This window comes from Salvelinus sp. IW2-2015, linkage group LG19, assembly GCF_002910315.2.
Source record: "Salvelinus sp. IW2-2015 linkage group LG19, ASM291031v2, whole genome shotgun sequence".
NCBI lineage: Eukaryota > Metazoa > Chordata > Actinopteri > Salmoniformes > Salmonidae > Salvelinus > Salvelinus sp. IW2-2015.
Window position 1 is genome coordinate 33253480 of NC_036859.1, and position 19624 is coordinate 33273103.

General features: G+C 41.9%; 3 protein-coding genes across 3 annotated transcripts in view; 2 read left to right on the top strand and 1 right to left on the bottom strand.

Moving 5' to 3' along the window:
- Positions 1–19624, top strand: part of LOC111979369 (eukaryotic initiation factor 4A-II-like) — a 336073-nt gene that overhangs the window by 146112 nt on the left and 170337 nt on the right. The gene's annotated exons all lie outside the window — the stretch shown is intronic.
- LOC111979669 (uncharacterized protein C1orf21 homolog) lies at positions 16–9794 on the top strand. The gene is made up of 6 exons (XM_024010290.2): positions 16–138; positions 1760–1879; positions 4227–4309; positions 8762–8832; positions 8952–9012; positions 9465–9794. Exons 2-6 carry the CDS (start codon positions 1771–1773, stop codon positions 9501–9503), a joined length of 363 nt encoding a protein of 120 aa, XP_023866058.1. The 5' UTR covers positions 16–138; positions 1760–1770; the 3' UTR covers positions 9504–9794.
- tsen15 (TSEN15 tRNA splicing endonuclease subunit) lies at positions 11927–16267 on the bottom strand. The gene is made up of 4 exons (XM_024010460.2): positions 16089–16267; positions 15882–15963; positions 12984–13119; positions 11927–12559 (listed from the first exon to the last, which is right to left on the bottom strand). Exons 1-4 carry the CDS (start codon positions 16167–16169, stop codon positions 12391–12393), a joined length of 468 nt encoding a protein of 155 aa, XP_023866228.1. The 5' UTR covers positions 16170–16267; the 3' UTR covers positions 11927–12390.

The following is a 19624-nucleotide window of genomic DNA, read 5'->3' on the forward strand; positions in this document are numbered from 1 at the left end:
TAGCACCTCGATTGCTTATGTCTGATGGTGTATTTAGAGATGCAGATGTCCCTGATGCCGGTGCCTGTCCTTTGAAGCTGGTCGAACGCCTAAGAACCAATACAGGCAGAGAACCATGAACAGATCCTGTAAAAAATGGTAAATTTACTAATGTTTGTCCTTGCGATAACATTGTATATTTGTATGTTGTCTTGTCCAGTCGTTTTGTTTGTGTTAAGGTTTGCTGGCTCTTTGTATAGGGAATCTTTGTGCAATGGAACCGTGTTCTTATTGGATTTTCTTTTGTTATTATACTCAAAAGCTGATATTCAGCTTTCTTCAGTTTTYCATTTAAATTCAATTCTGGTCCCGTTTTTCCAGCTCTTGCTTATGAAATAAAATTATAATAGTTGCTATAGCCTGCCTATAAATAAAGCTCAATTGATCGCATCCTCGATGCGTTGAAATAGCCTGATGATGGCATACATGACCATATAGCCTATTGCATGTTTGCAGTACAAACAATACGTCTCCATTTGAGGGCTCATGTTATAAAAAATGTATCCCTGCTCTTGACCATCAACAAACATGCCTCAATAGCACACACAACCAGCCATTATTTATATACTCTCTCGTCTACCATTCGTACAAGACATCGCTGGTAACTTGATTGGGTCACGAACGCATATTGCTAATTGTCACGTCCCTCCATTTGCTGGTGGCCCAATCCGTCTCGCAGGAGATTACCCCGCGCGTTGGCACCATTGGCATCGCGAACGCCTTTGAATGGCCCATGGTGTGAGGTGCAGCAGTTGTGATTGGAGTTTACGACTGCGCATCGCTAAACTGTGTGTTGTGATTGGACAATTAAAAAGCAAGGCCTCTTCATATATTCATGTAGACTTAGTGAAGGCCTTGGCCAGTGGGATATTATTGGATATTCATGATTACTTAATCATGGTGGAATGTTCATTTGGGTGGCCTGCTAATAGGCAAGTTAATTGACTAGTCACTGACACAAGGTCAGATATTTTCCCATCCTCCTGAAGGTTAAGTTCAGATCTGTGGTTATGGGCCACTTCTATCTGGAATGTATATCCTTCACCACCACTCCTCCCCTACTCTTCACCCCCACTCCTCCGCTTCCAGCAGCATACCACCCTGGTCTGCATCCCACTTCTGGCTTGCCTCTGTCCTACACACTGAAGAAGRCTGTAAAGCCGAAACGTCTGTGTACACTATCCCTGACACAGTAAAAAAACATTTAATAATGAAGTAATCTTTTTGAGACATATTTTTGAGTGCGAACCCATTACACCTCATTGTTTGCCTATAAAGCTAAGCAGGGTCGGTCCTGGTCAGTCCCTGGATGGGAGACCAGATGTTGCTGAAGTGGTGTTAGAGGGCCAGTAGGGGGAAAGTCTTCCCTCTGGTCTTAAGATCAAATCCCAATGTCCCAGGGCAGTGATGGGGACATAGCCCTGCGTAGGGTGCTGTCAAAGATGGTGGATAAATTAAGATAGTTCGTACCACCTCGTTTCTAAAGGGCATATATCACTCCTCACCTCTCCAACTGATAGCTGATGTTTGATGAGCGTCCTGGCGCAAATTGGTTGCCGTCCATCACCCAAGTTSGTGCTAMACATTAGTGGTGGATGAGGTGAGCTTCCTCCTTGCTACAGTAGGTAAAGCACTTTGGGTGTCTAGAAAAGCGCTATGTAAGTCCAATAAATGTATTATTAATATCTTTGTCTCCTTTTACCTCCCTCCCTTCCTCTAGGTCAGCCTGTGATGTGTGTGGGTGAGGAGATGGGCTGCACCTCGGCCAAGCAGGTGTTGGCCGTGCCCAGTGGTGAGGAGGGCCGCAGTAAAGCCTACAGCAATGGGGATGTTCTTTCTGGTCAGTGCTGGAAACACATTCACCTGGGTTGCGTTCAGGAGACTCAGACCATCCATTCATATCGGAACATGCTGTAAAACAAAAATGTGTGTGTCTCAGTAGAATATGGAATTGTATGTTAGTTTCATTTGTTACAATTCTGTCTGCAATGTTAGGAACATTTCGCCTCACTGAATAAACCCCTGATTTACAGACAGCACACTGTGCCAACGTGCTTTACCATCCTGAGGTGAAGTTTCCCCTTGGTACAGATCTAGGATCAGCTTCCTCTCCCCCAATCATAACCTAACCATTAGTGGGTCAAATGAAAAACCGCTATTCACACAGTCCCAATAGGGTTAACTTTGGTCGTTACAATGAAACAGCAGTTTCAGTAAATTATTCAGACCAGGAGGAGTTCCTTACAGGGTTTGGAACCGGTTCTGGGAACAGAACAGAAAACCGGAAAATAATTAACATTTTCAAGGAACTGTTCTGGTTATTTTAAAAGCTTGGGAACCGGTTAGTAACGTTATTTTACATTCCAGGCATTTTTTTCTAGTCCCACAAAAAAACGCAACAAAGCGCTTATGCAAAGCCCTTACTCTGTGTGTTTGCCTCCCTGCCTGCCAGCTGAAAATCTTTGCCAATGTGTGTGCATGTTTAGGCTACCTGCCCATCCACCCTCTGAAGCATAGGCTACTGTACTGACGTTATCATAGGCTGTACTGACGTTACCACACTGACGTTACCATAGGCTACTGTACTGACGTTACCATAGGCTACTGCACTGACGTTACCATAGGCTACTGTACTGACGTTACCATAGGCTACTGTACTGACGTTACAAACGTGATTCAGAAGACAGGGAAAGAGATTCTTTATTAGCTAGAGAAGAATGGATTAACCTTTTCAATGCTATTTAAGGATACTATAGGCCTAGTTATCACGTTTCACGCTGGATTTATTAACTACAAARAGGTAAGACGTGTTTAGCTAGCTAGCTCAAAGGACATTCAAAGTTCCTCCATAGAAGCCRGTCCTCCTAGGTATAATTCTACGAACCTAATTCAGAGATAATGCATGCCATAACAAGATGCTCAACCCTCTCTCGCTCTCTCCTCACCCGCAAAATTTCAGTCGCATCTTGYGCCATAARGCTACACTGTCCATCACGCATGTAAACAACTAGCTTGCCTGCTCAATTCGCACTGATTGGTGAAGTAATTTAGTTTAAAGTTTTAATGTCACATTCAGAAGTACAGTGAAATGCCTTTCTTGCAAACTCAAAACCCAACAATGCAATAATCAATAACAATGTAATGCTAGAAAAAAAAAGAAGAAAAAAAGAAGAAATATGAAGAACACAATAAGTAAATAAGCATATTATATACAGGGTCGGTTCCAATACCATATTTAGAATGTGCAGGGATACTGGAGTGATGGAGGTAGATATGTATAGGGGTAAGGTGACTAGGCATCAGGATATAAGATAAACTGAGTAGSAGCAGCTTAATGAGCTAAATGTTGTTTTTTTAAMTTGATTTCACAGGTTAAAAAAGGAACAGAAAGGAACAATATAAACCTGCACTTTTTGGGGGTTCGAACCGGTTCAGAACTTTATTTTGCCGTTTGGAACAGTGGAAAGGACCACATTTTTTTGTGGTTCTGTTCAGAAAAATAATCTTGGTTCCAATCCTTGGTTCCTAATATGGGTCCCATATTTTCCATTAATACCAATCATTTTATCTTGTTCMTATTGACCTGTAAAATGAGGAACAAGAAGACCTTGTACTACTGTTATGACATTATGTTCTGATGAGGCTTGTTTATGGCTGCATGTCTGTTGTCAGGTCATTCTCTCTTTATTAGGTCATTGGCTGTGCATCATGCATCTGTTTCCCTAAATAATATAACAACATAAACTAAATCCTCTGCCTTAGTGATGTGTGTGCCCCTGTATGTGTTGTGTGCTGTGGCTAATATATAAGCAGAGGCGGGGCGGCTTTCCAACCATTTTGAAAAGAGGATCTTCTTTGAACAGTTAATTTGAGCATGTCATTATTTTAGTCAAGTATTGACCTGGATGCCACTGATTGTTCTGCTGATTACTGCAGCTCCTCCTCTGCTCTTATCTGGATGAACAGTCGATTCCTGATCAATATAATTGATGGGGACTGTCATGAATATATGCTCTAATCAGTCATCCTCTAATCTGAAGCATGCAGATATCAAATAAAAATGTATTGTCACAAGCAAAAATAAGTTGATGTTGCTGGTAGTGTTAACAATGGCAAAAAATATAAATGCACTCTTGCATGTTTTTTTTTTTTACCCAAATCCCTCATACGCCCGCTCCTTCTTACAGATGAGTACAAGAAAGGCGTGGCAAGTGTGAAGTATATAAATAGAGAAGAGGACAGACTAAACAACTGCGACCAGGACAGCACGGTGAGAAAGACTGATGTTAAGTTACTCATTAGATTTATAGATCAATAGATTTATTTTTCATACAGTTTGACACACACTTTTTCAAATCGTTTAACAAAGAATGTCCTATTTTTTTACATTTATTTAACCAGGTAGGCCAGTTGAGAACAAGTTCTCATTTACAACTGCGACCTGGCCAAGATAAAGCAAAGCACTGCGACACAAACAAAAGAGTTACACATGGGATAAACAAACATACAGTCAATAACACAATAGAAAAATCTATATTCAGTGTGTTCAAATGTAGTAAGATTAGGGCATTAAGACAATAAATAGGCCATAGTGGCGAAATAACTACAATTTAGCATGAACACTTGAGTGATAGATCTGCAGAAGATGATGTGCAAGTAGAGATACTGGGGTGCAAAGGAGCAAATAAATAAATAACAATATGGGGACGTGGTAGTTGGGTGGGCTATTTACAGATGGGCTGTGTACAGGTGCAATGATCAGTAAGATGCTCTGACAGCTGATGCTTAAAGTTAGTGAGGGAGATATAAGTCTCCAGCTTCAGTGATTTTTGTAATTCGTTCCAGTCATTGGCAGCAAAGAACTGGAAGGAAAGGCAGCCAAAGGAGGTGTTGGCTTTGTGGATGAACAGTGAAATATACAGTTGAAGTCAGAAGTTTACATACACCTTAGCCGAATACATTTAACCTCAGTTTTTCACAATTCCTGACATTTAATCCTAGTAAAAATTCCCTGTCTTAGGTCAGTTAGGATCACCACTTTATTTTAAGAATGTGAATTGTCAGAATAATAGTAGAAAGAATGATTTATTTCAGCTTTTATTTCTTTCATCACATTCCCAGTGGGTCAGAAGTTTACATACACTCAATTAGTATTTGGTAGCATTGCCTTTAAATTGTTTAACTTGGGTAAAACGTTTTGGGTAGCCTTCCACAAGCTTCCCACAATAAGTTGGGTAAATTGTGGCCCATTCCTCCTGACAGAGCTGGTGTAACTGAGTCAGGTTTGTAGGCCTCCTTGCTCGCATGCACTTTTTCAGTTCTGCCCACAAATTTTCTATATAATTGAGGTCAGGGCTTTGTGATGGCCACTCCAATACTTTGACTTTGTTGTCCTTAAGCCATTTTGCCACAACTTTGGAAGTATGCTTGGGCTCAATGTCCATTTGGAAGACCCATTTGCAACCAAGCTTTAACTTCCTGACTGATGTCTTGACATGTTGCTTCAATATATCCACAGAATTTTACTTCATGATGCTATCTATTTTGTGAAGTGCACCAGTCCCTCCTGCAGCAAAGCACCCCCACAACATGATGCTGCCACCCCAGTGCTTCATGGTTGGGATGGTGTTCTTTGGCTTGCAAGCATCCCCCTTTTTCCTCCAAACATAACGATGGTCATTATGGCTAAACAGTTCTATTTTTGTTTCATCAGACCAGAGGACATTAATCCAAAAAGTACGATCTTTGTCCCCATGTGCAGTTGCAAACCGTAGTCTGGGCTTTTTTATGGCGGTTTTGAGCAGTGCTTCTTCTTGCTGAGCGGCCTTTTCGGCTTTACGTGATCGAATATAATCAGGTATCGTTTTAACTGTGGATATGATAGCTTTATGTACCTGAGTATCTCCAGATTTCAAAGGGTCTTTGCTGTTGGTCTGGGATTGGATTGCACGTTATTCGACAGAAGTACGTTATCTCAAGGAGACGAACGGTCTCCTTACCCTGAGCAGTATGACGCTGCGGTGGTCCATTGGTGTTTATAATTGCGGTACTTTGATTGTACAGTTATGAAGTGGTCCGCTTCAGCGATTGGAATGCATCCAAGATTACATCATGATTTGTGGGGTTACATTTTTTTTTCGAGTGTTTGGCTGATTTTTGATTTTCCAATGATGTCAACGTAGCGATTGACGTTTGAAGGTAGGCTTGAATACATCCAAGGTAACTCCATTGACTCAAATTATGTAATTGCTATATAAAGCTTCTAAATAACATATACATTTTCTGGACATTTTCCAGCATTTAAAGCGAAGTCAACTTAGTGTTGTTTTTAATTTTTTTATTTCACCTTTAATTACAGGTAGCTAGTTGGCAACATATTCTCGATCAAACGCGACATGGCCAAGATAAAGATAGCCAGAAGGAAGCAGCGGGATAGGTGGCGCAAAACAAAAACAAAAGATAACAACGGAGTCAAAACAACAACAATCAGTCTCGAATAACAAACATACATAATATACTGAAAAAGTCTATATACAATGTGTGCAAATGAATTAGGACAGGAGGTAGGAATAAATCCATAGTGGCGAAATAAGTACAATATAAGCAATAAACACTGGAGTATAGATTAGCAGAAGATGGGGTCGCAGATAGAGATACTGGGTGCAAAGGAGAAAATTAATAAAATCAAAACAATGGGTAGTAGTTGGATGGGCTATTACCAGATGAGCTAGTAGTGCGTTATTCTGATGAGCTCGTCTGAAGTGGTGCTTTAAAGCTAGTGAGGAATATGAGCTCTCAGCTTCAGTGATTTTTGCAATTCGTTCCAGTCATTCGGCAGAGAGAACTGTAAGGAAGAGCGCAGGAGGAATTGGCTTTGGGGGTGACGAGTGAAATATACCTGCTGTAGCGCTGCTAGTGGTGCTGCATATGGTGACAATGAGCTGAGATAAGCGGGCTTACCCTAGCAAAGACTTGATAAAGATACTGGAGGCAGTGGGGTTTGTGCGAATATGAGCGAGGGCCAGCCAATGAGAGCAATACAGGTCGCAGTGTTGGGTAGGATATGGGGGCTTTGGTGACAAACGGATGGCCTGTGATCAGATACTCAATTTTGCTGGAGTAGAGTGTTGGAGGCTATTTTGTAAATTACATCGCCGAAGTCGAGGATCGGTAGGATAGTCAGTTTTACGAGGGTATGTTTGGCAGCATAAGTGAAGAATGCTTTGTTGCGAAATAGGAAGCTGACTCTAGATTTAATTTTGGATTGGAGATGCTTAATGTGAGTCTGGAAGGAGAGTTTACAGTCTAACCAGACACCTAGGTATTAGTAGTTGTCCACATATTCTAAGTCAGAACCGTCCAGTGTAGTGATGCTGGACAGGCGGGCAGGTGTGGGCGGCGATCGGTTGAAGAGCATGCATTTAGTTTTACTCGCATTTAAGAGCAGTTGGAGGCCATGGAAGGAGAGTTGTATGGCATTGAAGCTGGTCTGGAGGTTAGTTAACACAGTGTCCAAAGAAGGGCCAGAAGTTTACAGAATGGTGTCATCTGCGTAGAGGTGGATCAGAAAATCACCAGCAGCAAGAGCGACATCATTGATATATACGGAGAAAAGAGTCGGCCCAAGAATTGAACCCTGTGGCACCCCCATAGAGACTGCCAGAGGTCCGGACAACAGGCACTCCGATTTGACACACTGAACTCTATCTGAGAAGTAGTTGGTGAACCAGGCGAGGCAGTCATTTGAGAAACCAAGGCTGTTGAGTCTGCCGATAAGGATGCGGTGATTGACAGAGTCGAAAGCCTTGGCCAGGTCAATGAAGACGGCTGCACAGTACTGTCTTTTATCGATGGCGGTTATGATATTGTTTAGGACCTTGAACGTGGCTGAGGTGCACCCATGACCAGCTCGGAAACCAGATTGCATAGCGGAGAAGGTACGGTGGGATTCGAAATGGTCGGTAATCTGTTTCTTAACTTGGCTTTCGAAGACTTTATAAAGCCAATGTAGGATAGATATAGGTCTGTAACAGTTTGGGTGTAGAGTGTCTCCCCCTTTGAAGAGGGGGATGACCACGGCAGCTTTCGAATCTTTAGGGATCTTAGACGATACGAAAGAGAGGTTGAACAGGCTAGTAATAAGGGTTGCAACAATTGCGGTGGATCATTTTAGAAAGAGAGGGTCCAGATTGTCTAGCCCAGCTGATTTGTAGGGGTCCAGATTTGCAGCTCTTTCAGAACACCAGCGATCTGGCTTTGGGTGAAGGAGAAGTGGGGGAGGCTTGGGCAAGTTGCTGTGTGGGGTGCAGAGCTGTTGGCCGGGKTAGGGATAGCCAGGTGGAAAGCATGGCCAGCCGTAGAAAAATGCTGGTCATCTTGCCGACCCCTACGAGGTCATTGCTAAAATCCCAGATCTGTTTGGTCGTCTTGCCAACCCCTATGAGGTCATTGCTAAAAAATATAAAGGGCGGGGTACGTTCTAAGGTGATGTGTTCCATTACAAAATGTGGATACTTAATATATTGGCCAGAACTCATCTATTAAAATCCAATCAAATTTGTATTTTTCACATGCTCCGAATACAACAGCTATTTGACCTTACAGTCAAATGCTTACTTACAAGCCCTAAACCAATAATGCAGTTTAAAGAGAAAATTAAGAAATAAAAGTAACAAATATTTAAGGAGCAGCAATATCAGTGATAGCCCTGTGTGTGTTTCAGGAGAATACTGCCCTGCTCACCACGGTCCAACAAACAGACGACACAGGATCAAATGGCAATGGGAAGACACAGTGAGCTCAACCAACTATTTTTGTTGTCATTCTGTCACACAATGCAGGGTTTTCCCTCTCCCTTTCCATCCCTGAACTAACAGTGTTGAATTGGAACTGTCTTGTGTCTTTCTCCACAGGATCCATTCTTCAGAGAGCCAGCAAGAGTTCTTCAGGATGCTGGATGAGAAGATAGAAAAGGTGAGAGTTCAATGACCTCATAGGGGTCGGCAAGACGACCAAACAGATCTGTGATTTTAGCAATGACCTCATAGGGGTCAGCAAGACGACCAAACAGATCTGTGATTTTAGCAATGACCTCATAGGGGTCAGCAAGACGACCAAATAGATCTGTGATTTTAGCAATGATCTCATAGGGGTCAGCAAGACGACCAAACAGATCTGGGATTTTAGCAGTGATCTCATAGGGGTAGGCAAGACGACCAAATAGATCTGGGATTTTAGCAGTGAGGGTAGGCAAGACGACACAATAGATCGGGAATTTTAGCAGTGACACTCATAGGGGCAGATCTGGGATTTTAGCAGTGACCTCATAGGGGTAGGCAAGACGACCAAACAGTGTGTGTGTGGGGGTGGTTAGATCAGTGTCTGGGGAGGACTTCATTCTACTCTCTTCTGTTTTGCTTTTTCAGGGGCAGGACTACTGCTCAGAGGAAGAGGATATGACATAGCACTGAGGTCCACCATCTGCCCCCCTGAGAGGAAGGATTTGTCCAATGGCATGGACAGGCCTGTACCACATAACCCTTACCCAACGGCCCTCTTCCCTTTAGACCATTTCGAAGATGGAGGGGGAGACACATTGACCCAAACCAAGCACCTTTGCCCGGCCCTGTGTCTATATCTACAACCCTGGCTCCCCGTAACAGATCTACGAGTCCAATGCGACAATGTTTTACCCCCAAAGGAGCAATGTTACAAGACATGGCCAGACATGGCCAGGACTACTTTCAGCACCAGGACTATTATACTGAAYGGCTCTCCAAGTCTGTCGCCATGGTAACCATGGACAATAAGTACAGCAGCCGCTCGGCTCTGTGACTGTGGTCCATTAAAAGACAACGGAGGTCGAGTCATTTTGAACCCATGGATTGACTGAGATCATGGTTATTCGTAATGGCTTAAAGGAACATTTGTCATTCCTCATCTGATTGGATGATAAACAATGGAGGTAGTTGGGGGGGGGGCAGAGGAAAATGAATCTGGGAATTATTCCTGGGTCGTATTCATTAGGCACCAAATGGAAGAAAACAGACTGAAACAGGGAAGAACTTCCAATAAGAAACGCTAGTTGACGTTTTCCGTTGCAAAACATTTGGCTACGGTGTGCCTTAATGAATTCAATCCAGGTGGCTGAAACGTTCACCGCATTGCAGATAGAAACTTAAAGTAATAGAGCTGGGGATTCTCCCATCATCGTATTGTATCATTGATTCTCTTATCAGTGTCGCTCTATGTAGCGTATTTCTATCTGCAATATTCTGAGCGTGTCACCCCAGTGAACACACCCCTGGAGGGGAAACCGGGGTTACTTACTTCCTGCATTCCAGGATACTTTTTGAATTTCCTTTTCTACAGTATGTTCATAAAGTGCATTCGGGAAATATTCAGACCCCTTCACTTTGTCCACATTTTATTACGTTAGTCTTATTCTAAAACTGATTAATGTTCCTCATCAATCTATACACAATACTCTATAATGACAAAGCGAAAAACTGATTTAAGACATTTTTGCAAATGTATTCAAAATAAAACGCAGAAATACCTTATTTACATAAGTATTCAGACCATTTGCTATGAGACTCGAAATTGAGCTCAGGTGCATCCTGTTTCTTTTTATCATCCTTGAGATTTCTCTACAAYGTGATTGGAGTCTACCTGAGGTCAATTCCAAAACATTTCTGCAGTATTGAAGGTCCCCAAGAACACAGTGGCCCCCATCATTCTTAAATGGAAGAAGTTTAGAAACAACACTCTTACTAGAGCTGGCCGCCCGGCAAACTGATCAATCAGGGGAGAAGGGCCTTGGTCAGGGAGGTGACCAATAACCCGATGGTCACTCTGACAGAGCTCCAGAGTTCCTCTGTGGAGATGGGAGAACCTTCCAGAAGGACAATCATCTGCAGCACTCCACCAATCAGGCTTTTATGGTAGCGTGGCCAGACAGAAGCTACTCCTTAGTAAAAGTCACATGACAGATCCTTGATGAGAGATCCTTGATAAAAACCTGTTCCAGAGCACTCAATACCTCAGACTGGGGAAAAGGTTCACTTTCCAACAGGACAACAATCCTAAGCACACAGTTTTTGCTTTGTCATTGTGGGTAGATTGATAATGGGGGGGGAAACTATTTAATCCYTTTTAGAATAAGGCTGTAACGTAACAAAATGTGGAGGGGTCTGAATACTTTCCAAATGCACTATGTGATTCATAGTCGGCCCATGTCTTCTTACTTTACTACGTAGGGTATTCTTGTTTAATGTCAATGCTCAGGGTTGAAGTGTTCTAGTCATTGTTGTTTTGTAGTCGAGCCTACCTCTTCATTAGGCTCTGTTGCACCAATTGTACACACAGCTGTCAGTATCAGTTCTTACCTGTTAATAAGACCACATCAGTGTTCAATCTAAAGACATTATACTGTATAAGGAGCATAGTCAGATTATGTAGTGCTCTTTGCATTTGTTGTCATGCTCATTTTTGCTTGTTCAATTTGAGTTTTTCTTTCGTTTTTTTTTTAGTAAAATAAAGTGTTTTCAGGTCACTGTAATATAATTTGTCAAACAAAATGGTTTCTCACACGGTCCTTGTGGTGTTACTAATACCTCATAATGCACAGGCACACCCATCATTGTGTTTACTGTTGTCTTTATCTGTCAAAGTCAAATGACTGTCTAGCAATGATATCATTGAGGCATCCATGGTAGTTTTCATGCCCTCTACAGTTTAAAAATCACAACTGCATTTAAAGTAAATGGGTATGGAGTCGGCACAAAACAGTGTTACAGTAACTATAACCATCTGAACGAGTTCTAAGTGGTGTCATATGGAAGTAGCCTACTGCAGTCTGCTACATAAGCATGTATTGCTTCATGGATGTACTGTATGGAGATTTAATTCAATACAACTTATGTATCCTCTGGCAATTTTATGTCCAACTGCAATCCAGTGTCTGTTTGTTTGATTGTCTGTCAATTGTCCGAGAAGCTATAACACAAACCCTCTGGCCCACAGAGACTGTAGCACCTTTTTAAGGCAGTTATGGCTGTTGTAAAATKTGTCATATTTCTCTTGACGCAGTCTCTCAGGGTCTGTCATACTTTGTAGGCTAGCTGTTGAGCCTTAAGAAAGTCGCTATGCCCAGGTTCCCAAAAACAGTTCAGAAACGGAGCAATGAAGCTAGGCACGCCCTGCCAAATTTAAGGAAATCACTGGCACTTTGGTTCATCATTACGAGACCACAACAGCCTGCCATTCAGTCTGTGGTTCTCTCCTGGTCACTGCAGAGTTMATTACCAGACCATAGCGGTCTACTAACGGTCACTGTGGTTCTGCTGCGGTTCAATGTTGTTGGCGTCTTTTGCGGTGCTGCCGGCGGCCCTGGTCCTGGATGCCCACGGGGGGGTCAGGGGTCAGCAGGCCATCACACATCCTCTGGTAGACAAGGCTGGAGTCAGATGCCACCACACACAGGAGCATGGGCGAGCCTCTGGCAAGCACTGACCGCACACTAGGAGAGGGAGGAGAAGAGGTCAAAGATGGACCAAATCATAGATCTGTATAAAGAAATGATCTTACATTGAAGAAAATACACAGTAATCACACTCCAGTTTCAGTTTGCCTACATTCTTTGGGGCCGGCTGCGTTCATTATCCGCTGGTGTTCCGCAAGTGTTGCAAAATGTTGATTTGTGGCGTAATCTAACGTTGGGTCAATTCCATTTCAATGACAGTCAACAAATTCCAATTCCAAATGTTCCTCATTGAAAAGTTGGGTACTACCTGAACTGACTAGAATTTAAATGGAATTGACTGCAACCCTGTAGCATAGCATCAGTCTTATTTTTGTACATTAATTAATTCCTTTCTATGTTCCCTGAATTTGGAGGTCTTATAGCTGAGTGGGTATTCGATAAAGAGACCCGGTCTTATCACCTTCTATGGCACAGGCCTCTGTGTACAGGTAGTGGGAGCACCGTCTGAGTGGGCTCTCCTTCCTTCTCCCTTCCCTCCAGCAACACCAGTCGCAGCTCAGAGCACCCCACTCCACTCACCTCCTTCCACTGACGCACTGTAATGGAAAGGACAGAGATGATTCGCTAGCTAGCTAATGTTGGCACAGTCAGGAGCATGATAAGTAACTTGCTATACACWAGGTACACCTGGCTAATAATAGGTTTTCATTGCAAAGTACTTAGTTTACATTTTATGTAGCCTAGGTAGGTTTATACAACTGATATCATCTGTAGCACTAGCCCTTGCATGTCCTCTTTTGCCTTGTGAGGGAAATTCCCCGACGCTGCCCAAATGCTCTGTCTAAACGCAAATATGCCTCGCCCGCAATATGGTTTTGGAACTTAACTTTCATATATTATATATTTTGCGTTTAGACAGAGCATTTGGGCAGCATCGGGAATTTTCCCTCACAAGTAAAAGGGGACATGCAAGGGCTAGTGACTACAGATGATATATGTGCTACAGATGTGTGTGTTTGGAGTCATTAAAATCATTTTTCAACCACTCCACAAATTTCTTGTTAACAAACGTATAGTTTTGCCAAGTCGGTTAGGACATCTACTTTGTGCATGACAAGTCATTTTTCCAGACAATTGTTTACAGACAGTATTAATTTAACTTCTAACTCACTGGTACACAATTTCCAGTGGGTCAGAAGTTTACATACCACTAAGTTGACTGTGCCTTAAACAGCTTGGGAAGAAAAATTCCAGAAAATGTCCATGGCCTTTATGAAGCTTCTGGATAGGCTAATTGACATTAATTTGAGTCAACTGGAGGTGTACTCTGTGGATGTATTTCAGAGGCCTACCATCAAACTCAGTGCCTCTTTGCTTGGACACATGGGAAATCAAAAGTAAAAAATCAAGAGCAATTTCCAAATGCCCTGAAGGTACCACGTTATCTGTACAAACAATAGTACACAAGAATAAACACACATGGGACCACACAGCCGTTATACCGCTCAGGAAGGAGAGCGTTCTGTCTCCTGGAGATGAACGTACTTCGGTGCAAAAAGTGCAAATTGCAATCCAGAACAACAGCACAAAGACCTTGTTGAAGATGCTGGAGAACACGGTACTAAAAGTATCTACATCCACAGTAAAACGGAGTCCTATATCGGCATAACCTGAAAAGCCGCTCAGCAAGAAAGAAGGCCACTGCTCCAAAACTGCCATAAAGAAAAAAACTGACTACGGTTTTGTAACTGCACATGGGGACACAGATCATACTTTTTGGAGAAATGTCCTCTGGTCTGATGAAACAAACCGTTTGGCCATAATGACCATGTTATGTTTGGGAGAAAAGGGGGATGCTTGCAAGCCGAAGAACACCATCCAACCGTGAAGCACAGTGGTGGCAGCATCATGTTGTGGGGGTGCTTTGCTGCAGGGAGGACTGGTGCACTTCACAAAATAGACGGCACCATGAGGAAGGAATATTATGTGGATATATTGAAGCAACATCTCAAGACATCAGTCAGGAAGTTAAAGCTTGGTCGCAAAGGGTCTTCCAAATTGGACAATGACCCCAAGCATACTTCCAAAGGTTTGGCAAATGGCTTAAGGACAAACAAAGTCAAGGTATTGGAGTGGCCATCACAAAAGCCCTGACCTCAATTATATAGAAAATTTGGGAGGAACTGAAAAAGCGTTGTGTGACAAGGAGGCCTACAAACCTGACTCAGTTACACCCAGGTCTGTCAGGAGGAACGGCCCAAAATTCACCCAACTTATTGTGGGAAGCCTTGTCTGGAAGCTATCATCGGAACGCTTTTGACCCAAGTTAAACAATTTAAAGGCAATGCTACCAAATACTAATTGAGTGTATGTAAACTTCTGACCCACTGGGAATGTGATGGAAGAAATAAAAGCTGAAATAAATCAATCACTCTCTMTACTATTATTCTGACATTTCACATTCTTAAAATAAAGTGGTGATCCTAACTGACCTAAGACAGGGAATTTTTACTAGGATTAAATGTCAGGAATTGTGAAAAACKGAGTTTAAATATATTTGGCTAAAGCGTATGTAAACTTCCGACTTCAACTATATATATACATACACACACACATACATACACCTTTATTTTTTTTATCCCATCCCCACAGGAGACCTTTTGTCTTTAGGTAGGCCGTCATTGTAAATAAGAATTTGTTCTTAACTGATTTGACTTGTTAAATAAAATTTTACAAAATTGCATGGCAGTTGCAGCGCGTTGTGTGTGGTGCATAGGTTGGATTTATCGAAGGTATGAGTCAAACATTCAGATGATGCTGCATACTATTTCGCGCAATGACACGGCCGATGTGATCGAGGCTTAACACTTGCTGGAAATGTGGAATGGAATGGTCCAATGGAAATGTGAGCGTGCTTCTACACCTGCATTGCTTGCTGTTTGGGGTTTTAGGCTTGGTTTCTGTACAGCACTTTGAGATAGCAGCTGATGTAAGAAGGGCTATATAAATACATTTGATTTGATTTGAAGGCGAGAGGATGTGTCATACCTCGACTGGAGGCTGTCTTACTGCCGGCTGTAACTTTGCTAAACTCCGTACATTAAGTGGATCTTTTGTATTTGAAAGATCATTTCTTGGTAGTATGAAAGTTACAAATGTTTYCAAAACCGTATTGCATGCGTTTTGAAAAGTTAAAAAAGAGCGTCGGGATTGTAGTTCACATTGAGCTGTCCTCCATTCCTTCAGCTGAAAACCCAAAAGTGGGGCCGGATGGAAGCCCTCGCCTGAAAGGTCAAGTAGCTAGTTTGTGATGATGCAAAACAGAGTTGATTGTCGATCCAATTCATGGTTAACTCACCTTCAGCAAGATCCAGGTACACCAAGAAAGCTGCATGCACTTGAGCACTGTCTCCAACATCTAGGTTCATCAGATGCTGATACTATGAGCATGAGGGTAACAGTTTAAAACGTTAGCTAGTACTGCATCAGTTACATTGGTGCATCGGTTATTGTTGTTGTTCATGCCTAACGTCAGCTATGTTTGTTGATGGCATTTGGCACTTACCATTGGATGCTGTAAAATCCAGTTAGGGGGAAGTGGTTTCTCAATTACATCCTCGTCTGTTTTCTTCGTCAACTCCGACATATTTCCTCGTCTGTATTTTGTAAATCACTTTAAATCCCACACATACACTGTGATGCTGACAACGTGGGAACTCTGTGAAAGTGCCTCACTCCCATTTAGAACGCTAAAGTACTGCAATGTAAACGGTCCGGGTGATTTTTTTTGCCGGTATTACAAGTTCCGGGGCACTTCTAACTCCCTTTCTTTAGGTAGATATGGAGATGTGTTTTAATTATGATATTTTTTAAATATTTTTTTTAAAGTTAAACTAACAAAATCAAATATTTGATTAGGTGTAAAACTTCAGTAAGCGGTTAGTGTGGACAACCTAATCATGGACCTGGTCTACAGCACCAGACAGACAGGTGCTTCTTCTCATAGATCTGAGTCTCTTTAGTTAAATGTATGCCTTGGGAGAGTAACTTCTTACTGAAAAACTGCATTGCTATTCTACGTGCCAAATGTATTTATTGTAGTAAGTGAGCTTACACTTAATAGTTAGTCAGTACTTATGGTTTCAGTGAAAAACAGAACACATTTGCAAAGAAATTACACATTTAATGTAATTACACAACTACAAATACCTAGGTGTCTGGTTAGACTGTAAACTCTCTTTCCAGACTCACATTAAGCATCTCCAATCCAAAATTAAATCTAGAATCAGCTTCCTATTTTGCAACAAAGCATCCTTCACTCATGCTGCCAAACATACCCTCATAAAACTGACTATCCTACCGATCCTCGACTTCGGCGATGTCATTTACAAAATAGCCTCCAACACTCTACTCAGCAAATTGGATGTATGTCTATGCACAGTGCATCCGTTTTGTCACAAAAAGCACCCATACCTACCCCACTGCGACCTGTATGCTCCATCTCGGCTATGGCCCTCGCTTATTCATATTGTCACCAAACCCACTGGCTCCGGGTCATCTATAAGTCTTCTGCTGTAAAGCCCGCCTTCAATCCTCAGCTTCACTGGTCACCCATAGCAGCAGCCAACCCATCAGCAACCGCGCTCCAAAGCAGGTATATAATTCACTGGTCACCCCCAAAGCCAATTCTCCTTAACGGCCTGCTTTCCTTACAGATTCTCTGCTGCCAATGCTGGAACGAATTGCAAAAATCAACTGAAGGTCATGGAGACTCTATCTTCCTCACTAGCTTTAAGCACCACGCTGTCAGAGCAGCCTCACAGATAACTGCACCTGTAACATAGCTATCTGTAAATACCCCGCATCCAACTTACCTCATCCCCATACTGTTATTGTTTGTTTAATTAATTGTTGTGCTCCTTTGCACCCCAGTATCTCTACTTGCACACTCATCTTCTGCAAATCTATCACTCCAGTGTTTAATTGCTATATTGTACTTATTTCGCCACTATGGCCTATTTATTGCCTTACCWCCSTTRTCCTACMTCATTTGCACACAYTGTATATAGACTTTTTCTATTGTATTATTGACTGTATGTTTGTTTATTCCRWGTGTAACTCTGTGTTGTTKTTTGTGTTGCACTGCTTTGCTTTATCTTGGCCATGTCGCAGTTGTGAATGAGAACTTGTTCTTAACTAGCCTACCTGGTTAAATAAAGGTKAAATAAATAAATAAATAATGAACATTCTGTCTCAATGTTCAAAACAATGTTAAAAACAATGATAAAAAGTTAACAACACACAACTAAAATGACTATTTTGCTTAGAAGGGGTATCTGGTTTTCATCTGCCTGAGCAACTCAGTGAGCCTGAAAAATAAAGCCAAAAAAATAAGGGAAAAAAACTGTTATTTACAACTGTGTTGACAGAATGTCTTGCTACGATATTAGTGAACTGAAATACAGAATACAGAAATACAGGCTCTGTCTCCTTTCCTCTGCCCCACTCTCAGTGCTCTCCAGAGTCCATGGAAGCAGCCAGTTCCTGCAGGCTGGTGGAGGACTCCTCTCCAAGGAACAAAGTGTTTCTGGTGGTCAGTACCTCAGCTTACTTGTTGTATCATCGTTCACAGCTAGAAATGTGCCATCCTGAGGGCCCACAGAGCTCACTGGCAACTCTCCAGGGGAGATAAAGGGAATCGTTAAAATCACCTATAAGTGACTTTGTTGAGCTTCACAATCAATTGTAGATACTTTCGGATGATTTGGACATTATGAGCGAAAAAAGCTCATATCAGTCCCATGACTTGAATGGAATTTGTGCCACACATGCTAAAACKTCAGCATGTGGAAACAGTTCCAGGGAAACTAAACCAAAGCATGGATTGCTGTCATACCTTGTCCATAGACTGCTTACAGGGTAAGGAAACCAATGTGTAATTAGTGAACTATCCCTTTAAAACATACKAATAAGCCTGTAATGGGGAATTTTGTTTGATTAATTCCTCTCCTGTATTCCTCTCCTGTTCTGTTACTAAGTACTGAGGTTGGTATGTTTGACCTGTTAATTAAACTGCCAGTATMAAATATCAGCCAGTGTTGAGTGTTATGGTTAARGTTTGATGCCACACTGAGCCAAGGGCACACTGATATTGTGACACTGTGTGATTCTGTAGCCGCTGATGTTGTGTCTTCCTCCCAGCCTTTGGAGTTGGTGTTTACAGAACATTTGTTACTGTCTGATTAAAATATAAAGTGCCTTCTCAGATAAGGACTGCTAGACATTTTCTCTGCTTCTATGCCGGTGATGTCTCCCTTTTGCAACTTGTTATTAAACTTGATTTATGATTGACAATATTCGCGCCTGCTCTTCTCTTTAATAACAAACTATACAGAAAACTCCCTAAAATCCCCTATTACAATACCCCACCAACGTTAGACAACGATACAGAGAAAACCCTAAAATCCCCTATTACACTACCCCACCAACGTTAGACAACATACAGAAAAACCCTAAAATCCCCTATTACAATACCCCACCAACGTTAGACAACGATACACAAAAAACCTAAAATCCCCTATTACAATACCCCACCAACGTTAGACAACGATACAAAAACCCTAAAATCCTATCACTAGTATACAAAAACACTAAAAATTTACCCCCCCCCCCAACAACGTTATAACAAACGATACTAGAGATAACCCTAAAAATTGCCTAATAAAAGTATATGAATAATCAAATAGATAATAGTGAGATTAACTGATAACTGACACAGACATTTTGGGTGTAGCAGGAAGATCGGAATGCTGTGAACCCAGAGGTTCTGAGTTCAAAACCCAGGTGAGGACATGTTGGAATAATATACTGTATGAACATGCACAATGTAATCATGTATGTCAAAGTGTGTTAAATATGTAAGTTGAAAAATTGTAAGTTACAGGCTCTGGGTGGATCAGTGGTTCACCAATTGGGGTCTTGATTGGCTTGTCAACAGTAACAAGGGGCATGTGAGAGATGTTTTTTTTGGGGGGGGCGCAAGAATGTTTCTTTGGGACCATCAGGAGAAGTTGTAAAAATGTATTTAGGGACATTGCAGGA